The sequence below is a fragment of the Lycium barbarum genome, chromosome 3 (assembly GCF_019175385.1).
Source record: "Lycium barbarum isolate Lr01 chromosome 3, ASM1917538v2, whole genome shotgun sequence".
Taxonomy (NCBI): Eukaryota; Viridiplantae; Streptophyta; class Magnoliopsida; order Solanales; family Solanaceae; genus Lycium; species Lycium barbarum.
The window spans coordinates 130474301-130497168 of NC_083339.1; the positions used below are offsets into that span (position 1 = coordinate 130474301).

The 22868-nt window shown below is 35.2% G+C and overlaps 1 protein-coding gene, 1 non-coding gene and 1 pseudogene across 5 annotated transcripts in view; all 3 read right to left on the bottom strand.

Annotated features, from left to right (window-relative positions):
- LOC132632529 (B3 domain-containing protein Os01g0905400-like) overlaps window positions 1–22646 on the bottom strand; it is a 32998-nt gene extending 10352 nt beyond the window's left edge. Inside the window, exons 1-6 of one of the 4 annotated variants that reach the window (XM_060348496.1) lie at window positions 22393–22646; window positions 21038–21205; window positions 15175–15910; window positions 12468–12545; window positions 12189–12307; window positions 10587–11097 (exon numbers count right to left, since the gene is read on the bottom strand). In XM_060348496.1, the coding sequence (XP_060204479.1) occupies window positions 10855–11097; window positions 12189–12307; window positions 12468–12545; window positions 15175–15910; window positions 21038–21181 (1320 nt within the window). In that variant the 5' untranslated portion in view covers window positions 21182–21205; window positions 22393–22646 and the 3' untranslated portion in view covers window positions 10587–10854. Of the gene's footprint in view, window positions 1–10586; window positions 11098–12188; window positions 12308–12467; window positions 12546–15174; window positions 15911–17769; window positions 18032–21037; window positions 21206–21801; window positions 22325–22392 lie in introns of those variants that run through there. The other 3 variants (XM_060348495.1, XM_060348497.1, XM_060348499.1) reach the window with 3 other exon arrangements.
- On the bottom strand, window positions 690–8568 carry LOC132632530 (DNA-(apurinic or apyrimidinic site) endonuclease-like; annotated as a pseudogene).
- LOC132634540 (small nucleolar RNA R44/J54/Z268 family) lies at window positions 9826–9910 on the bottom strand. The gene has a single exon (XR_009580259.1). It is a non-coding gene; the product is annotated as a small nucleolar RNA R44/J54/Z268 family (small nucleolar RNA).
- Window positions 22647–22868: the final 222 nt, after the last annotated feature.

Here is a 22868-nt window from a genome sequence, read left to right on the forward strand (position 1 = left end):
AAAAATTCTCTAAATCAATTAAATAAATGACTTTTTTTAATTGAGAAAAAAATAATTTTCACTTGTAATTCTATTTTTTTTAGGAGTTGAAGCCGTAAGCATTATTGGAGAAGACGAAGCATCAAATTAAGATTTATCGAGCTTCCGAAATAGAATGTGATCTTCATAGAATTGGTCATTATGTGCCATAGACTGTATTAATCAAATCAGTAATGAATCGTACAAAATAAGATAAAACTTCATTGACAATCCAAATAGGGAAAGTGTCAAACCAAGTAACTTCACTACATAGTGATAATAGAAACTTAGCTAACTTATTGTTAACCGATTTTTTATGTTATATTTTACTCCTTTTGAATCAAAAAGAGTGTCCACTTACCCTTTTTTTTTTTGTTCAAAAAGAGTGTCCATTTACCAAATCAAGAAACAATTAACCTTATTCTTCCAAAATTGCCCTTATTAAGTGTTAAGCGATCAAATCACAATACCTATTTAATTAGGGGTAGTTTAGTCAAAATTACCCCTAATAAGATCAGCAAGTAAAGTAAAGCATGATTCACGCTGCATGAAATATATAGTACTGCCCCCTAGGTTTAAACACAAACATTTCAATCTTGTTTGGCATCTGCATCCTTCTCAGAAAGTTCAAGGGATACTGGACAATGGTCACTCCCATAAAAACCTACCATTGATACAACATGTTAAGTTTTAGATATTAAGTTTTAGATACTCAGCATAAAAGGCAATAACAGGCATGAAGAAGAAAGACACACACAGTTAATGATAATAATGTGAGCTGCATATGAAACTTCAGTATATGTTTCCTATACATGAAACTTTAATCCCATTCCGACCAGGTCAAAAGTTAGTATCACACAGTAAAACTCCGAACAAATGCTACTGGTTTATATAAGGAAACATAAGATCCTACTATTTATTTCAGTTTTTGGATTAGGCCTAAACATGAAGAGCTAAAATCTGCTTAAGTGTTACAATTATGATGGTCATTGAGTAATAAATGTTTGCTGTCACAAATTCACTTCTTTTTGGCAATTTCTTGGCAGCCACTAGCTTCATGTATTGTTTCATTTTGAGATTAACTTGCCATCCAATTCGATGCCTCGTCCATGCATGTTGCATGAAACAACCCTGTCTTTCAATTTCTCAGAGACAATAAAGTAATCTATTCTCATCCTTTTCCCACAATACTGCAAGTAACGTTATCATCACTCATCAGGACAATCAGTCCCAACAAAGGACCAAAGACAAGAACAAATAACTTGATGGTAGTGGAACAAACTAATTTTATTAGAGCATGTTTCCATGGAAAGTCTTCTGAGTTATGAATATACTACTTTAAATCACTTACTTCCCAATAGGATTTCCCGACCACGAGAAGCCACATTCCATGTTCTTGTCCTTGTGAAGAAATCTATATGCATCTACAAGCTTTCCTCTGAGAAATATGATTATCACTTTATTTTTAAATAAAGTAATGATTTCATTAAAAGAAGGGCGAAAAGAAGTCCATATAACAAGGAGTATACCAGAAAATAGAAAGGATTATCACATAACAGTACACAACCAGTCAATGGAATGACAAAATACAGGTTTTATCCAATGAAAATTTAACTTGAAAGAAATTGATTCATAAGACTAAACATCTGCAACTCACAAGTTCCAATTCAATATAATCTACTTTCCTCGTATTCACTTGCTCATTGTTAACTAGCTTTGTTTTCTGCAACAATTTTTAATCTTTTCCCAAGTGATCATTTCTTCTCAAATTAATCTTGCATCAGCTTACATCACATAGCTACACGAGATTTTGAACAACATTATGCAATCATGTGAGCTTCTTTCCTGCTTCTAACACTAACCATCATTTACATTTGATTTAGATCGCCGGTTAAATTATAAATTTGTAAAACACACATCTAAAAGTTCAATATCTAGACAGAAGAAGGTGATGAATTTCCAACAAATTCATCAGTGTCCCCCCCCCCCCCCCCCCCCACCCCCCAAACCCCCGGATTATATAGTCTGAAATATGAAAAGGCATCTGATGCCCTTGACCCTAACTTCAGTTGAGATGAAGTTTTCAGAACATTTCTAGATAGAATTGTTACATTTGTTACTCTGTAGCACTAAAAGAAGCATTAGTGATGTCTAGCATCAGCAAAGAGCGAAGAGGAGAAAAAGAATTGCAGAATTATTGTCACAGTGTTACAAATATACCAACAGAAAAGAAGAAATATAATCCCTAAAAAGTGATAACCAATTTCCATTATCAAAAAAGTGGATTGGTAGAAGCTATTAGTCATTTCACATAGCATCACAACAATCATAACTGACAACAAACCATTAGCTCATGTGGCACAAACATATATGACATATTAAGCAATTCAGAAGTATGAATTGATTTACATACTCTTTTAATATGGCACCAAACCTCCTCCTCTCAGCCAGGGTAAATCCAGGTTGACCACAACCCTGCATGATAAATTATAGTCAGAATCTTAGACATAACCACAAAGTGAATGTTATTTAAATTATTTTACGTCCTGCTTCAATCTCATCCAGGACTTATTGGAACATATCCTATAAAGTTTATCCAACATCATAGGAGGAACAACCAAGTAGGAAAGCAAATTCAGGAAACATAAGCAGATATTACCATGAAAACCTCCACTTTTCCATTATCCAGGAAGCTAAGTTCAGCAGAGCACCACGAAATAACAATAATTATTAAGTTGTAACTAGCTGCCAAGCACCATCAGGTTGCTTCTCTTCTTATAGAAAAACCCTTTCAGACTGACAGATATGTTGTTTTTTCAGTAAGACTTCTATTTCACAAACACTTGTTTATACAGACAACTGAAAGTATCAAATACTAGAAACACAAGAAATTATTTCACAAACTACGTTTTTTTTCAGCCAGAGATTACTACAGGTCCGGCTTGATTCAACAATTAAATTACTAGCATTATCAGGTTATTAGTGAGAGCATCCCGTCTCCTGAGGTTAACTGGTCATTTTGCTGAGTTCCTTCGACATGGTTCTCTCAAGTGTCCCTAGTATACTCAACTTGTTCACCAGCGGTCAGTTCAGCCGGAGCATTGCCTTTCCAATTTAAAGTTATTTCCCGGAAGTCTCAAGCTTGTTGACATGACAACAGACACGACTATAAACAAATTCCTGACATGACAGGGCTCTAGTCTCTCCTCTCTCACCTACAATCGAATTACTGCCTCCCACCAATCCCAAACCCCACCCCAAACTCCAAATCCCACCCCCCCCCCCCCCCCCCCCTTTTTTTTTTTTTTGGAAAATGGTAATGTTGTATTCCTCAGCATTAAGGACATGCCAGGGACCTCCAAAAAGAAGACACAAAGAAGCATCAGTAATTACAAAGAACTTAAAAGACCTAAAATACCCCTTTATTTCTACCTCCAAAAACATTAACAAGCACACACACACTGCCAAAGGTAGTGGGAATAATCACAGTTGAGTTTTAACGATATTCACTTTCTTTTTATTAGGATAACCTATATCTGCGTGGCATGATTGAAGGAATTGAAGCGAATATCATCAGTTTTAATGATATTAACTTCAGTTCCTTCAATCACACCACACAGACATGGGTCCATCGATAACACTAGATCAAGCAAAAAACTTAACAATGCAGAGCAAGGAGTTACAGCCCAACGGGGGAAAAGAAAAAAGATCCAGTGACATGGTTGAAGACATCAGGCAGTCTTCAGGAGGAAAGGGGATATAGACACACCAGAATGATGAAGTCATTGTAGTATTTAGTATACAGTGTTGATTGACAAATAAAGAAATATTGATGTCATGATAGCATATTACCTCTTTGTTTGGTGGAACGAACCATGGAGCTTGGCTGCACTGAAAAATTCTGGATGACTTACATCAATATCTTCATGACTACAGGAAAGACATTCAAGAAAGGATGAGTATCATAGAAATTTCCTGAGCATGTTTCGAACGTATAATACAGTGTCAATTTTTACTGTCAAAATTCAGAAGTAATGAAACTGCAGCTGATCAAAACATTATGACTTTACAACTGTTTGCAATTATAACATCAAGAAACAACTCATCCTTTTGACCAAGACTCTAAGAGTATTCATGATAATTTGTTAGCAACCCAACGATCCTCACTTTTTGAAAGATAACACAAATGGAGACAAAAAAGAATGGGAAAAAGAAAAAGAGGTAACAGAAAAAGAATTATGTAATCAAGTACAACAAGTACATAAAATAAAACCACATGCTAAAGGGAAAAATATCAAAAATAAACAGAACTGTACCTTACATTAAGATCACCACACCAAATCAGGGGTTTATCTGAAGTTGCGAGAACAAACTCTAGCATTCTTTTATCTCATTTTCTTCTCCTCTGAAATGAATATTCCCCGTCTTTCCAGCCATTGTTTGGCGTATATGTGTTTAATATTCGGAATGACTCAAATTCAGCCAAAATAACTCGACCATCTGGTTCATGCTTAGAACCTAAAAATACAAACATTTCTCAAGCTTATTATCTGCTTTAGCCAGTTGAATCAAGCACATAACTTAGGCAAACAGGGAAGAGAGAGAGGGAGGCGGTGTTGGTGACACATTTTCAAGACTGGGGCTTATAGAAGCTAAATATCACTCATAAGATACGAACACCAATAGAAATCTTCTTTACTTTTAAGTAGTTCCAGACATAAACATGATAATGATCCTATATTAGAAAAAGCCTATATTGGTAAGTAAACAAAAAAAAAAAAAAAAAGTTATCATCACAAATACAGTATTTTAAAACAAGTCACCCAAGATGTCCTTGAAATACATAAATATTAATGCCTTTCATTTCTTTGAAGGTCTGTTTAAGCCACCACATTCACCATATGTATGGCGACTAGGAACATATTTCTAAAGCAATCTCCAAAGGGACCTACGCTGAATAAGTATACATCTTTTTATTAGCTAAAAAATGGGAAAAATCTGGTCAAGCAGCTGCACAATACGGTGTCACAACCTTTAGCAGAAGATGACGACAGACCTGTCAACCTCCTTAATTTTCAGCCTGTTTAGAAGAAAAAAAAAACTGATAAGAGTAAAAGGGTAACCCTCATCAGACCAATAAAATTGCAAGGGAAAAAGGTGGACTTGAAATTGCATAATTGAAAGTCCTCTCCAACTAGAGAAACAAGTTGCTTCTGCTTCCAAGTTTCTTTTGCTTCATCCTCTAAACCAGACCGAACATCACGGTAGGACATCCACAGAATATGATAGAATATCCCAGAAAATACTTCTTTAGCCAACATTTCACAGATCAAATTGAAGCAGCAATTGATTGATATAAATTTTTTTCCTCCTACATCTTTGTCGGGAGGGGCAGGAGTAAAAAGGGTGCTTCTCATAAAAAAAAAAAAAAAAAGCTTCATCATTGTGTGAATCTCCTAGGGCATCAAGAGCCGGTTTTATTGTATTTAATGTACATAACATAAATGCTGCGCATCTTCAATGATTTTTCCTTTGGAAAAGAAATCATTTTAAAAAAAATTATCTACTTATGAGCACCTGTTGCATCAAGTGAAAAGGAAACCTTCATTGGTTGAAAACACTTTTTGATTAATAATGCAGTTCCAGCATATTTTGAGTCCGAAAGAGACCACCAAACATTATAATTTTGAATGGTGGACTTGATAAGGCTCGCGTCACCACCTGCAGGATGGGAAAATAAACCCAATGAAAAAGCACCACAACCTCATTATCACAAAACAAGAAGTGACCAAATATTTTTCTCAATATTAACTCAAGGAATCCTGTCTGTCACTTTAGTCACAGCAAACAAGTTGAAATGAGATTTTCTAAGGAAACCAAAAAAATACACATTGAATTTAGGATTATTTGCGATAGTGCAAGATATATGTATGCTGAGGATTTTTATCTTCGAAGCCCATTGGAAAGGGCAGTGCAAGAGAAATCATACAAAAATGATTGAATCTTTGGACACCCCGAAACAGATATGAGGTGCTTGGAAATGGTCATCCAAATTACTTTAACAACATGACCAGCATCAATTACCAGTTTTTCTTCACGTGAAGAGCTGGTATCATCTTTTAACTCTCTAGGGTTCTTAGGTGAGCCTTTGGAACCAGCGGCTGGCATTCTTACTTCCTACCACCAACGTACGGTTAGATTGGCATTCCTACCAATTATAAATTATAGAAATTTTTCTCCAAGAATCAAATGCTGAATTAATGAACAACGGATAAAAAGTATATCTCAATAAACAAAGAATAAACAAAGAGAGTGAAAAAAGAAAGAAGTGAGCAGCTAACCTAAACCACAAATATCTATTACAACATGAAATAAGGATGCATAATAATCAAAATAATAGGACAACTAGAAACTTCACAAATTTATTTAATAGTGTGTATAGTTTCCATCGTAAAATGATCTATTCATTCCACTTCATTTAATCTGTATAAAGATACCCACAGTTTGAGATCATATAAGTTATGCTTCAACATATCACCACTAAACAAATTAAATAGTGTAAAATCGTGAAAACACAAGTTACTTGATCACATACCCCAAAGACTAGGACCAGCATGACATTCCCTCAGATTCAGGTATAAAGGAGTAAGGGACTACAAGAACAACAATAAAAACTTTACCTCAAAAAAAAAAAAAGAGGATAAAAACTATGCGTCAATCACAAATTAGTTTAGAAAATAAAGGACTAATCCAGAAATTAAAGCTGTCAAATTTCCTCTTACTAGAGCAGAATCAAGCGGTCGGTAGTAAGAAAGCCATGTGAATGTTGATGGAAAGGTGTCTTTGAAAGGGCACAGGAGAGATGTACTAAAAGGGGAGTGAAAAAAGTAGGTACAAGAAACAAGTCAACTATGTCAACTGGTAGATGCCTCAACCAAACGGATTTCAAAAATTCACGGCAAACTGAAATACCAGCATTACTCAATATGAATAAGACAATAGAAATGTTCATCAATGCGTAACCATAGTCAGGTTGGCTAGTCCTCAATGCTTCAATTATTTTCTTCATTACCCCTTTCAACAATGGTTATGAATAAAAGGCATCAACTAGATTGTAAGGTTATCTGTTATTCAAAAAAAGATTGTAAGGTTATCTGTGAAATGAACGTAAAAGTCAAGGGGCAAAGCTCTTCCGGGAAGAGAAACACATCTAAGTAAAACATCAAAAGTAATGTTGATGCAGTAATTACAGCATCTGGAAGGGGATCAACACCAGGTTATCTCGACGTGAAGTACCGGCAAATATTTTACTTAGTCACATGATAATGGAGAAGATGACAAAATCGACAGTGTATGAACAAGAGCAAACAATGGGCCGCTTATATGTTATATATAATAGCAAGATAATATGCAATTGATACTTTTGGGAGATGTATTTGCAGCCCTTCTTATGATGTGACAGGTAGGAAAGGTATCTGTCAAAAGATCCCACAAGGACTGATCTCTTCAAATATCGACACTCGATTTCTTTCCTCTAGTTTTTGCTTCTTCTCTGTGTAATCCTTCTATGTTTTCTGTGTGTTTTCAAACTTCTAATCATCAAGCTCTTGCTTTCCACCTCGTTTCCAGTTTGCAACACTTATTCAAAGATCTTTCCTATCCTTTGCTCACTGTTGGACAGATTTTTTAAGGAATTACTCCATTTTATTGCAAATTAGTCATTGAAAAAACTCATCACCAAACAGCATTTTGGCATTGAAAAAACTCAATACAAGGCAAGGCAAGCTTATAGGCTATAATCATAAAACAGTGTGCAAAAGAAAGAAAATTAGCACCTCCTTTACTCAACTTGATGAAAAGTATCCTAAATTTCTCGACGTTCTTAACGTATCGATAATCCAAGTGTCCCCTTTTTTCTAACACAAGGGCAAAGCAATTGGACCATTAATAACACTTAGCAGCAGCATAAAACAAAGGCATAATTGAAGAACCTGTATGGCAATAACATCAGGATCAAGACTCTCAATGAACTTGGTGAACTCTGCACAGTTGTTCTTAATTCGAAGAAGAAAGCTATTAGCATTCCATGTTAAGTAATACATTACTATCTCAGTCCCAATGACATTGCTCCATTAGGCATGTAATTTGAAAAGGTATGGCTATAAATATCTCATTGAGGGGTAAAATCAGAATATCAAATTAAATCATTTTTAAATATAAAATGATGATATTCCTTTTTGAACAAACTAAATTAATGTGTCACACAAAATCGGGATAGATGATTAAATTCTAGGCTTATGTAGTCTCCTAAACTTGTTTTTTTTTTTTTTTTTTTTATAACTCAACTAAGCGTTGTTACCATTGAACTCCTGAACACAAATGTATCTATCAAACCCTCTAAATTTGATTTTTATTAGAAGCAAAAAATAAATTGTGGTAATGAAGGTAAAGTAATATTTTAGACATGTGGTAAGCTATTCTTTAGGTCATGGATATGTTAATTTTTGCTGGTTCAGCTCTTTCATTGCCAGCTTAATTAAGAGCTTACTCTTTTTTCTCTCTCAATTGCTGCTAATCTTAGCTAAAAAAAATGGCATAATTAAATTAGAATATATATTAGCATGTTACTACATTAAAGATAGAATATTATGTAAGTTAGATTGTGTTTGATAGACACACTTAAGAATGAGTTCAGGGGGTTTAATAGAAACAACACTTAGTGGAGGTGCTAAAATAGAAAAAAGGGACCAAGCTCAGGGACTGCATATGCATTAAGCCTAAATTCTAATTCATAATAAACGGACGTGCAAACTGGTATATTTTCTTATGGGTAAGACTATTGAAAGAAGAGAAGGTGAATACCTTATACTTCATATATAAAAATAAAAATAAAAAAAAACTTATTTTAAAGAGCTTCTTATTTATTAGTTGCGATGTAATTTCAATCTCATTTTCAAACTAAATATGTATTCATATGTTCCTTTGCACAGGGCGGCTCAATGATGGTGGTGGCCTAAAGCGAAAATATATCAAAAGAGCTCTAAGTTTATTTCGTAAAATTCATATAATTTATAATGAGACATAAAAGAACCCCTAAATTTTTGATCTAACGGTAAGAGCATACACATCACAATTCCGAACTTTACCGTAGGCAAAAGCATGGTAATTAAGTGTAGCAAGGTAGAAAAACAAGCCTATTATCTATCGAGTTTTTAACTTTGTGTCACTTGCTTTTAGTGACTTCTCAGTTAAAAAAATGACAAATGTATTTAATTTCTGATGCATGGATCAAACATGACATAATTAAATTGCTAATTTAGAAAAATCGAAAATAAAATCATTAAAAACGTGAAAGAGAATGAGTGTACATAGAGTAAGAAAAATTAGAATCAACAGGGAATATTAATATACTATTTAATTTAATGAATTTTTTTACTGTTATTTACTCACTCATTTGTACAACTTCAATCAAAATAAAATTTAAATTTAATTTTTTTAATTATTAATATTTATAATAATACACAAATTATGTGTTATATATAATAATATAATACTTAGTATTTATAGTAATTTTGGGGCCTAAATATTTGGGGGCCTAAGGCAAAGGCTTCATTTGCCTTACCCTTAGGCCGGCCCTGCCTTTGCATCCAATTGTCCTTGTTGTCTCTCTCTAATAAATTACTTTTCCTCGTACATGAATCTCTAGAAATTTTGGTATATTTTTTTATTTTTCCAGTGTGTCGCTTCAAATTAGTTACTATTATCTAACCTTGATAAATGGTTTTTTTTTTAATACACACACAAAAATATGCATCAGAGAGATTTCCATCGACAAATCATCATTCCCCCAATGGGGTGCTGATGTCCCTGTCTGTTCTATCATCATTGCAACCCTAATAAAAGATAAGGTTTGATGCAACAGTAAATTTAGAAGGACATGAATTTAAGTCATGAAAATATTTTTTTTGTAGAAATGTAAGATGAGGGGTTTACACAATAAATTCACGAGGCCTTGTCCTTTCCTAACCCAACGCATAACAGAAACTTGTGCTTTTATGTGACATGTTACGAATTTCCTTGACACAAAATCTGTTGGGATTTCTTTGGACTAGACCAAGGTATCCTCATTTTACAATCTTACCAAATGAGCAAATCATACTTCATAAACAAGATAACATAATATCATAGGGCGCCGCATTAACAAATCACATATTTGCATGTTCCTTTAATAAATAAATACTTATGATTACATGTTATAACAAGCTTTCAAATTCACATAGTTTTACAAAGATCCACTGGTCCATACATTAACAATAGTAATAACTAGTTATTCTTTAATATAATCCTTCCATATCGTACAAACAATCTCTTCACGTCAATCATGAATCTTTTTCTTGCAAATTTAAAATTATGGTCCTGTTTTTGCCAAATATAAACTTATGAGACGAGTATTAAATTTTATAAAAATTGAAATCACAAACTAGAAATTGAAATCCTACCTTTTAGGTGTATTTGAGATTTAAAATGAAAAATTCAAATTGTGTCATAAACAAACATAGAAATTCTGATTTGAAATCCAAATTGCATGGCCAAGCCCTTGTCTCAAAGTATTGCAGCAGTCGAAATGATAATTTGTGAAGCGTTGTAGCATAACGGTCGCGCATAAAGTGCAGCTTCAAAATGATTGTACAAAATATAAGACCCAGCCAAGCAACAGTTTAATGCTGTACAAAAATCATTAATGAGAATCTGGGCATAGCTCCTTTTTCATTCCTCTTGTATCAGCTCAAGGTAATCGGCTCCAAGTAATTCTTTTGGCATCTTACTTCTGGACTTTCAGAGTTTGCGTACATCAAATATACATTTCTGCTGACTTACAAGTTCAAAAAGACATTCATCTCCAGGATTCAGGCCATATAAAGCAGTGACTAGCTTCCATCCACTTGTCAGAACATTAAAACCTGGTCTGCGATGATAAACGGTAGGCCAGATTCTTTTATCCGGTCCTCGGAGATAAATAACCCACCATCCACGATTTCTCGTTAGCATCAAAGGTTTTCGCCAGGATACTGGTAATATCTGCATAGGCATAAAGGAGCCTAAATTCAACGATAGAAAAAAGGGATACACAAACTGGGAAATAACGCGTATCTCAGCCAAGTAGAAGCACTTCATTGCAACGTAGAGCGGACTAGATTCTCCGAAGACTAAGAAATGTGCGTGAAATCACACTAGAAAAGAACGATTAGGGTGGTCGGGTGATTAAAAAACTGGAACTCAATAACAGCAATGTAATGTAAGTGCTGCTTCACATGGTGTTCTGGTGATGAAAGGATTAGAACTCTGAAAAAAACACTGTAAATGTAGGTCTTGCTTCACTAAAAAATTAATGCTCCTATATGACATCTTCCTCTTTAGATTATAAACCAAAGAAGCAATATCTCTTATTTGCAAAGAGAAACCTAACAAATGTCTGCACACGTACCAGTTGATGGAAGTCAGCCAGTTGCTTTGATTAAAAAGAAGTATAAAAAAGAGAGGTCTTACTAAACCATTGATTCATCTATTTTGAGAAAATTATACCTCACGATTACTCAAGGACATCCACAATCAGACATACTCATTAACTTTAGATTTAAAGAAATAATTAATGCTATCATTGGCAAGTCCTGCTTCGCAGGCACTAAACTTTTTTTGAGTTGATAATCGTGGTATCTGGCCCAGCTTGCGCGCACCTCAACTAATTCCACGGGATACCTGTCACCTCTCCCACAAGCAACATGAGGTCACTCTGTCCACCAAGGCTAGAACAGATGGGGAAAAATAAAAGGCACTAAACTTGAAACATAGTTATACTCGATCAAAGTATTATTAATAAGTTATTGTATGTCCAATGTGATTTCGAGATGCTTATTTTAAACAAACTAGAGCCTCAAAAAAGACAAAAGTTTAATCCAAAGGTGTCCTGACAAAAGCATCATTGCCTCTATAACATCTTATTAAACACAAAAGTTTGATGAAAAGAATGTCAAAGTGCATGCATCTTCAGCGGTAAACTCAAGCAGTGTATATGCAGTATTGATATATACTCACAGAGAACGCATCAAATAGTAAGATTATTGCAATCCACCAAAATGACAGAAGGATGAAATATTTAAAAAAGGCGTTACCTGAAAATCCCGACCCTCGACCTCCAGCTGACATGCATAGCTGACTGCATGAAGTGTGTCTTCTGAATCAGCAGGCTCACTTTTGATGACTTTTTTGTTGCCATTTGCTCCCTTTTCTCCTGAATCATGTACATACATCACAAAGAAAGCAGTAAGAAGATGCTCCAAAGGCAGTCAAAGCACAGCACCAACATGCAAATGGCGATGGGCAGTTACGAAAAATGAAATCAAAGAACAAATAAGTTGTAAAGATATATAAGAACGAATTGAAAAGCATACCACTTATCAGTCTAACAGGACAAAATGCCTCTGCTGCTGTCTCCTCAAATTCTTTCTTGACTACTCTTACTTTCCTAGCTGCATGTGGCAAAAACATTTACCATGTAGAAATTCAATAAAGTCACACGATAAGGATGCTTGCTAGACAATCAAGCACCAGATAGGCTTGACTGGAGGTAATCAGGCAATGGCGTGAGCTTAATAGAGCTGGAAATTCTGGCTGAAGTTCAGCTCTGTCAGAAAAAAAGAAGCTCAAGCTTGAGAAGTTTGATCAATAAAACCAGCAATTTCATGCCAAAAACTCTAATTCCTGCTTTGCAATTTAGCCAACCCACCAAAGAAAGGAGAGCATTTTGGTTTAGGGGGAGTATGCCACATCCAACTCCTAAATGAATGCCCGAAACTGTGATTGAATCCCTTTTAATACCAAGTGTCAACTGTTTCATCTTTGTACTGGTCTTAAACTTATCTCTCTTGCATCAGAGCCAGTACTGAGTTGATTGTAGTCTCATGCAAAGCCTGGGTGACTATGTTTGATGTGCTACTGAAATACACCCTTTTGTTCTCCAAAAGAGAATACGACAAGAGATGAATATTTTAGAAACAACCTTAGTACCAACTACCAACACAATCGTACCTTATCCTAAGGACTCCACTTTTGACTTATATCATCTTCTCCCTAAATCCAGGCCAAAATGGGTGACACAAAAGATGTGCTTTGGATAGGTGATTGGATTCTTGATGTGCTACTGAAATACACCCTTTTGTTCTCCAAAAGAGAATACGACAAGAGAAGAATATTTTAGAAACAACCTTAGTACCAACTACCAACACAATCGTACCTTATCCTAAGGACTCCACTTTTGACTTATATCATCTTCTCCCTAAATCCAGGCCAAAATGGGTGACACAAAAGATGTGCTTTGGATAGGTGATTGGATTCTATAAGAGGTAAATGTTTGTTTCTATTTTGGAAGCAGCAAGATTGTCACGAAGGGCTGAAAGGAAGGTGGATTAAGCTGGCGAGGGGAAAGGCGAACCACAAGGGCTTGTTAGGGGCACATGTGATAGGAAAAGCTTGTCTCTTGAGGATATGATTAGTACAATCATTAAAGTCGCAACCATATCACCAGTTATCTCATGTATTGGGAACTCTTACGTAGTGAATGCAAAAATTTCCAAGTAGAATAACTTTTTTTGAATTTTCCAAAATCACAAGAAATCCAGTACTCAAAACGAATTTCAATTATAATTTCGAAATGGAGAAGAAAGAAAACTTAAAGATGGTTGTTAACAACATTCAAAAACCTCTACAATTTTGGATTACACGAAATAAAAGAAGTTTCCTAATTTCTCGAGATTCAAATATTAGGACATAATCATTAAGAATATTATACACAATATTTTTATGATTCTTTTGACTTGCAACACGACCGCTCAAACTTTGATCACTGCTTAGTTTGAAAACAAGATGTTTGATTACTGCTTAGTTTGAAAACAAGATATACTCAAAAGTCGTTTGAATAGCAAACAAAATCGTCAGAAAGAAAAGGGTGGTGTAAGTGTTTCCCCATGAAATTCATCGGTGATTGCACAGCCAAAAAGACAACAAGTGCTTCTCACACCAAAAAGAGGTACTGGGATAAAAATCTTTAGAACATCATCGACTTAGATTTAATTGACAGTTGAAGAGTAACCAAAAAAGTTGTTGGACTAGTTACCAAGAAGAAACACAGTGCCTATTGAGCAATTACCAAAAAAAAAAAAAAAAATTACTGAAAGAATCATTGGAAAGAGGAGTTTTGCAGCAGAAACGTCACCAAAGAGAGGTAAAATAGTAAAACTGAAAAGAAGGGAAACGTTGGCAGAATCGACAGTGTTAGACGCTGGTAGCTGAAAGCTACTTAAGTCTCAACCAAGATCATCGAGACTCTGTTACCAAATAAAAAGAAAACTTTCAATGAAATGGGATGTCAATATATAAGAGAGCTCCTTATATAAGATAAGGAATGTTTCTTGAGGAATTCCAAATTACTGTGACATCACCATTAAGGATATTGTACACAATATTCTTAATCATTCTCCCGATGATCAAGAAAAACAAATTTACAAAACAATAATTAGAATTACAAAAAAAAAACCCAATTTCTTTGAGGGAAGCAATTAATTAATTATGAAATAGATACTGTTGAACGTAGTGTTGAAGCCAAATCTTTGATGATGTCAAATATGAAAGGTAGACATTTTCACCAGAGGGAACTTGAGAAAATTGGTGGAAAGAGTAGAAACTGAGAAAAACATGAGAAAATTAGATCGATAGGACAAAGAGATTAAAACCAAAGTTATACTGATGAGTACCGGGAGAAGAGAGGAAATTAGTTTTTGAAGCTAATGATTGAAGGACAAATTTAGGGTCCTCCAACACATACGCTAAGGACAGTAATGCAATTTTGGTATATAGTTAATCAACAAAAGGCTTCACTGTGCTCACGAGAGCCTACAAAGTTGAGGTTTATGGAATCTAAGTGCGACCTAAGACTGCATTTGGGCCAGCTCAAGACTGAGGTCAAGCTCAACATAGCGTGAGCAAAAATCGAGCTTCAGCTGATCCCTCGCGGCCTCAACTACATAGCCCTAATATGTATACTCAAGACAATAGAACAAAAGCAAAAGAATCCCAACAATTTGCTGTGAACAGAAAGCTTACCAAACTGAGATGCTAGTTTAGATTTCTCATTGTTTGGACCCAACAGTGAAATATCCTCTGCTGGGCTACTAACCATATGAGTTCCCGTGATTCCAGCCTCAAACATTGGCAACGCTGCTTCTGAATTTAATTTATTGATCTCAACATCCGAATTTGGTTGTGTTTGTGATCTTAAATTGGTTTCAACCTTATTAGCATTTCCAATTTCACCTTTTAAATGACTGCTAGTTCCTTCTGCAAAAGGTTCGTTTGCTGGCTTTTCAAAACTTGACAGGTGCAAGTACAACCTGTCGTCTCCTTGATCACATTGAGCATCTCTATTGATCATATAGAATGATTCATCCACCGACATAGCTGATGCAGCAGATGTTTCTCTCTTTTTCTTGGCTGAATTTATATCAGTTGTTTGAAGCCGCTTAACCGGGGAAGTTGTTTCTGGATAACTCCTTGCTCTTTTTTTCCCTTTGTCAATGTCACTGCAGAGCTTGATCTTTTCACAAGCGCTTGTTCCAAATATTTGAACAATAAAGTGCTGACCCTGCATATAGTGGAAAACCAAGAAGTCGCCCACATTCAGACCATGTTCTGATGAAAATTTAGGCCATCCCTGTTGGATTGCAAGTGAACCATTATGGTTACACACTGTGACCCTCCATCGCCGTCCACTTGAGTCCTCCAGATAAGTTTCTTGATCAGTCAGGTGTGAAACTGATCCAGCAAACTTTGGGGGAAAAAACTGAAAAGAAATTGGAGAAATTAAAACTAAGAACTACCACATATTGATACATACCTCAAATGCTGGGCTAAAAGAAACCGGTTTACGATTATATCCTTGGAAGTCTTTCAAGTCCTGGATGGTATAATTGTTTATAATATACAAATGCCTAAGCATCTTGATAGCAATTTATTCCTTTCATTTGATCAACACAAAATACATGATATGACAAAGAGAAGGTTAAAGTAACTAATGCATTTATGCCAGATACTTTCTTTAGAAAACAAAGCATGAAAATTGGTTGTTATCTGCATTATTACCAGAGACCACATTGCAGTTCACTACAAATTAAGCTTCACAAATATGCAAATACCTCAATACCACGGTTAAGTATATTCCTTTAAGAAGCTTCAAAGCTAAATAAATGATTTATAATCTACACACTAAAAATTTGGTAGGTGCTCAAGTGAGATCCGAATGATCATTCCAGAAATAATGTTGACTTTAACAGATATACATATTTTTTAAGTAACTAAAAGAAGATACAGAATCACATGATGAGTGAATGGAAAGGTTTGACTAAATGCTTTGGAAAGTGCAAGGACAGTCTGTGACGAAGAAAGTCCATGGGAACACCTATGGTAGATCAATTTACCAGTTCCAAAAAAAAAAAAAAAAAAAAAAAAAAAAAAACACCTATGGTAGGTCCCAATTACTAAAGTTACTCATAAACATTTTCTCTGTCGAAAATTTATGAGCATGAAGCATTTCATTTTTGTGTTAAGCTCTTTAAAAACTGGAAAGTGGCCTTTTAAATCCTTCAAGCAGAATGATTTTAAAGTAATATAACATATAACTTCTTTTTCCTTTGGGGGAGTTGAGGAGACACTCAAGACACATTGTAGAAGCAATAGCTCATGAAAACAATTGAAGACTTCTCTTCGGGATCTTTTTCTTAGAGCAGGTAATCCTTTGAAAACAAGATATTTCGGAACTCATAGGTGTTTGGCATGAGTTCCAAAACTTAAACAGGACATCTGGTCGCTACTGCAAAACATGACCAACATATGTCATGATCATTATCAAGTGCATAGATACATACCTGAAAGATAACTTATATTAGGAAATTCAAGTGGTTGAAAATTTCTTGAACTTTATACACAAACGGGCAGATGGTCGAAAGGAAGTTCAGACAGATAGTATTGTACTCAGTTACTGACTGAATCGGTAGATACAACACCCATCTCTACCATAACTGAAAAAGTGACCAAGCTTACTTATATATTTGTCAATATATGATTTGTTGGATTAGCTCACTTCTCATAGGTTACACTTGCATTCTGCAAGGTTTTCCAGATTGCCTCTATGATGCAGAAGTAGGGAACTAAATTGTAAAAGAGCAAAGCATTGGGTGCAAAAAGTGCAATAGGATGCATACATTGGGTGCAAAAAGTGCAATAGGATGCATACATTGGGGTACCAAAATGGAAAAATGCTAGACGTCTGAATTATGTTACAAATAGCAGCAGATATTTTCTGGTCAGTCATTTAAATCTCCTCCCTTTTCTGCACCACTAGGTTAGGAACAACCATGAAGGAATGAGTTTATGGAAATAATCCTGCTCAACTAGTGGCATTTATTTAGTGTCTCTTATATAGTTGTGTTTACCTCTAAGGATTTGAAACCATGAGAATCTAATTGGGATAGGCGTCTTATATGCAAAAAAAAAAAAAAAAAAACACTACAATATGGAGGACCTAAGACCACAAACGCAAAGATGTATCTGTTTCGATATTTTCAAGAACTAAGTATGTCAAAACCTGTTTGCCTAGTAATCCTTTTTCTTGATCAAAAAAAAAAAAAAAAAGTAGGTCAAAACCTGTTTCTCAAATCCAAAAGAATCAGTAGCCATCACTTTCAGTATTAACTGTTAAATCAGTTTTCTCACAAAGTTCCATAGCAGAAGTATCCTAACATTTCCTTTTCAAGAATTATGTCATCTTTTCATTTATTTGCATTCATTGCACATCGGTGTATGAAAAGATGGGTATATTTCAGTGAAGTTTATGGGAAGAGGATCAAACTAAGCTAACAGAGCAAACGGTTTCATAAAATGATCATAAATAGTACGTAACGACTATGTTGCTTGGACTCTTCAAAATCCTTGCCTCACCCCTGTCAAACAACAGGGGTGTAGGTGTTGGTGGGGGTGGGGGTGGGATCCACACCAAATTTGTCCAACTTACCTGGGATGCTTTGACTGCTTCGACTACATCTATGACCGAGAAGTATAGATCGATTGGGTATTTGATTTGATTTTTGGGTTTATGTCATATATATATAAGTATATAAACTATGAGAATGTTTTGTTATTACATGAGATGTCTAATGAATAAAATGTTGGTGCTTATAGAAAATTTAACTTTATTAATTTTAGTTCAATAGCTTTAATTAATCGAGATATATACTTCATATGTCGTAAGATACATTTATTGGTTGTATCCCACCAGTTGTATCCGCACTCGGATCTACACCCGTATCGGATACCCAAATCTGAGTCCGAGTAACTTAGGGCAATGACCTTCCTTTTCCTTATTTTGTGATATAGTAGGTAACAACCTTCTTATAGTAAGTCATTTACCTGGAGAACGGATAGTGATAATGAGGCCAAACAAGAACATAAAAGTAAAAGAAATTAAAGATAACGTTGATTGTTTGAGATATAATAACAAGATGACACTTGCCAAACATTTGCTTGGTTAAGGGTTGTGCATTTATTTATTTCAGAAGGTGTAAGGTGTAACTCATCATCGATATATTCATGCATTTATTTATTCACATACATAGGTTGACCAGGACTTGAAGATGATGGGGCACAATTATCTTTAACATAGTCATGCCAACTACTGAGCTGAGGGTCTATCGAAAACAGCCTCTCTATCCCACAAAGGTAGAGGGACGGTCTGCGTACATCCTACCCTTCCCAGATCCCACTTGTGGGATTACACTGGGCATGTTGTTGTTGTTGTTGTTGTTGTATAGTCATGCCAACTACCAGCTACAAAGTTTGGCGTTAAGTCCAACGGATCTATTAAGGAGGGAGTGTGTGTGTGTAGACAAAATCGTATAAATATACTAAAGCGACACCAAGTTTAACTAAAGGGCCTTAGCCCTTAGGTTGGCTAAATGTTTCACCAAAAGGTTCCAAAAGGTTGGAGTTCGGATACCGCCTGCCATATTTTTGAAAACTTTTTTGTTTCCTTACGTCATTTTTAACCATAGAATTTGTTCAACTCAAAAACGTAAAAATAAAGTGCAGCCGTGTAGGTGAGGATTCGAACCTAGGTATAACCAAGCACAAGAGCAGGCGCCTAAACCAGTGCCCCCAGACAGCATTCGCACATCAGGGTTCCCAGGAAACTATGTAGAACTTATTTAAGGTATATACACATGTAATTAGGATTTTTTGCGAGGTTAATGGGTGCCCGTGACCCCCCTAACCTCAATGTAGGTCTGTCTCTATTCACATCTTTATTATGACAAGCAATATATTCCTGCACAGTTTGCCATTTAAAAGTGCTATTGACTCCGGGAACTCTCATCTCATTAACTTGTCGAAAATCCTTCTTCTTTCAAATATGATGTAGCTTTATTTCCCCAGAGTTGGTTATCCTAGCTGAGAAGAAGCTTGAAACTCTAATGCAATGCAAGTTATGGTTCATTTCTGCCTCCATATCCTTTGAACATTTTGGGTGTCAGAGCTTGTTTCTGTTTTTCTGAGTTTCATTAATTATATTACAGTTCCGGTTATTGTGCTTTAAGAGTCCCGCTAGTCAATTTACCATATCTTGGGTATGTTAATGTTGAGGAATTAGAGGTCACATAATTACTACTTCAGCAACCCATCCTTTTGGTTGGTAAGATCCTACACCTCATGCATTTGCGTCTTCTCTCTAAGAATTTCAGCAAAACACTTGTGATGGTACGGATCCTTGAATTGGTACATATTTTGCATTATCTCAAATTTTTCAATGTCGAAAACTTACAGCTCACATAATTATCACTTCGACTGTCCCTCCTTTAGTAGGTACAGATCCTGCACCTCGTCAGGCATCTTCTCTCAAAATCTTCACACTTATCATGCTTCCCGATTGAGTTCTTCTTCCATTAGATTTTCAAAGTTTTAGATGACTGATTTATCAGATTCAAAGTTTTCATAAAGTGAATACCAATCTCAAATTTCAGCAGAGAGTTCGCATGAAATTTTTCAGTACTTCTATTAATCAGTTAGTTTCAGAATGGAAAGATTCATATTGAAGCTGAATCTTATCTCAAATGAAAAGTAAGACCGTGTTTTCATTAAAATAAGCTAACCTCTTTTCCTGTATTTAATGGTCCTAATAGTCCAGTAGTTTTCTAACTATGTCAGGGTTTATCATTTTAGATCTTATTATCGCCTGTTTCCGAGTTTAGCTACTAAGAGATACTCTTTAGCTTTGACTTTCTGAGTTCATAGGAATCTGCTGAAATACCTCTTTAGACTCAAGTAAGAATCTGATTTTATGATCTCAAAGACATGTAAGATGAGTTTAATACCTTAACTGTTTTCTGTGCATGGTATAGCTTTAAATACGGTGATATGGTCTATACTTATTTAAGGAGTGTTTGAGAGATTTTCTATAGGAGAAGAAGAGAAGGTTTTCTTTATGCCTGTTGGTTAGCTTGGGTGTTATAGCCCTGTTTCCTTTTTGGAAAAGACTCAGGATTGAAGAACCAGATGTCTCAGGATTCTGGTGGATATCTGGTGGATAACGGTATGAAGTACGATCTTGAACCTAGCGGGTATGCTAAAAGGTTCACATCCCCGAAATGTAACTGGTTCTTTTAATCTTTCACAAATTTTCACTACATTGATACAAGAACAACAACTATGCTTCAGTTCCAAACATTGATGTAAAACAAAAAACTAGAGTAAAAGTTAAAAGTTAGTTATCAAAATAATAAGCAAAAGGATGTCACGAACAATTAGACAATTAAGTACAAGAATGACTCATTGCAAATATGGTGATCCCTAGCAAGTATACATTTAAAACGAGTACTTTAAACTAAGTCGAGAAAACAAGCGTCAACAAAGAATCACACTTTACCAGAACTTGTAAGTCACTTTTGGCAATCATTACTTTAAAGAAAGAAGAAACCCTCTTCCCATGAAGCATCAGGCAGTTATTGTTGCGCCCATGACATGCTTCGTTCTCCCGTTCCGTATACTCCCTGTACATAGTATGTTCCATTGTTCCCCCAGCAACTTCTAAATCCTACATAGTTTAGGGAACTCATGAAAAATATCACCTAGAATTTTAAGATCAGAAAAATAATACCATTGAAAACAACGGATGAAATGGCGGACCAAGGCATATTAAGATATCAAAAATAAATGAACTCTATCCAGGCAACTTATTAAAGTTCAACTTAATGGTCGAGAAAATGACAAAAATGGTCCGTTATGTTTGAGGGTAGGTTCAAACTAGTCCCTTACGTATATAGTTAACAGTTTTGGTCCTTTTTAACACCTTTAGTCTCCGTAAGATATTTACTGAACTCTATCCGTTAGATTTGATGGAAACAGTAAAAGAAAAGGATTTAAACACTAAGAAAGTCCAATCAAATTCTAAAATATGCAACACAAAAAAACACTAAAAAGATACAAAATTTATCAAAAATTACACCTCAAAAAGTTACACGAGACTCTATAAATAAATTAAAAATTGCAGAAACTACAAAAATTATACCTCCAAAATCAATCAAACACAGTTCAGTAAATATTTGACGGAAACTAAAATTGTTAAACCATTTCCAAACTTAAAGGACCAAAACTATTAAATATATACTTACGGAACTACTTTGAACCTACCCTCAAACATAAGGGACCACTTTTGTCATTTTCTCCTGGATGGTCCATCTCCCTATTGCATATTCATTCGACCACCTTTGTATTTTCAAGAATAGACGTTATACACCGCTGCTACACAACAAGTAGTACTTGTAGATACAGAAGCAGATATAAAATTCAACGCAGATAATAGCTTGAATCCTGATATGTTACAAATAAAGCCATAACAGCTCAGAAAAAGATACAGTATAAAAAAAATAAAAAAAAGTACTAAAATTAATGAAGTAACATTTTTCCAGAAAGGTAACATAGCCATGACTCTCTTCAATTTCTAGGGTAGCGCCTCACAGAAATCGACTACATGCATGTTGTAGAGCCAAAAGATGCTAACAATGAAAGCAAAAAATAAATGTTGCTGATATGTTAATGCAGCAAATGATCCTTCCATTTTCAGGGCATCGCATCAATGAAATCATCTATTGGCATAACCCCATTTTGTAAAATCATGGCTATAAACTGTTGATAACAGCAAAAAATCGAAGAAAAAAATGCAGAACCATAAAATGAAAAAGAAAAAGAAAAAATGGAGAGAGAGAAGTAAATATTACTTACCGTCGGAAAACAGAGTAAACAGCAAGGTGAGAGTAAGCAAAAATGATAATCTCTTCGACACCACCTTTTGTCACTTTAGTTTAAGTTGCAGAGTTTTCTCAGTCACTGTCCAAAAAGCAGCCTTTCACATACCCATCATGTAATGAGAGATTTTATTCTGCATGAGACACAAAATTCCGTGGCAGACATAAGTTGTGTGAGGGTCCTCCCATATTTTGCCAAATGTTTTTCCTGTGCCACTTTTCAGTGAGAGAGAAGAATGTAGGGCACTCACGCGTGACCCAAAGTCCCCCATCCCCGGCACGATTCTCTCTCCTTGTATTTTGAACCATCTTCTTTCTTTTATTTCTTTTCTTTTTATTTGTGAGTTTTCATGATATACAAAATAAAAGAAGATCTTATTCTCGTTTTCCCCATAAAATTCTTCTCTGATGATGTCAATTTTCTTTTATGTATTTGAGCGGCATGGCCAAATA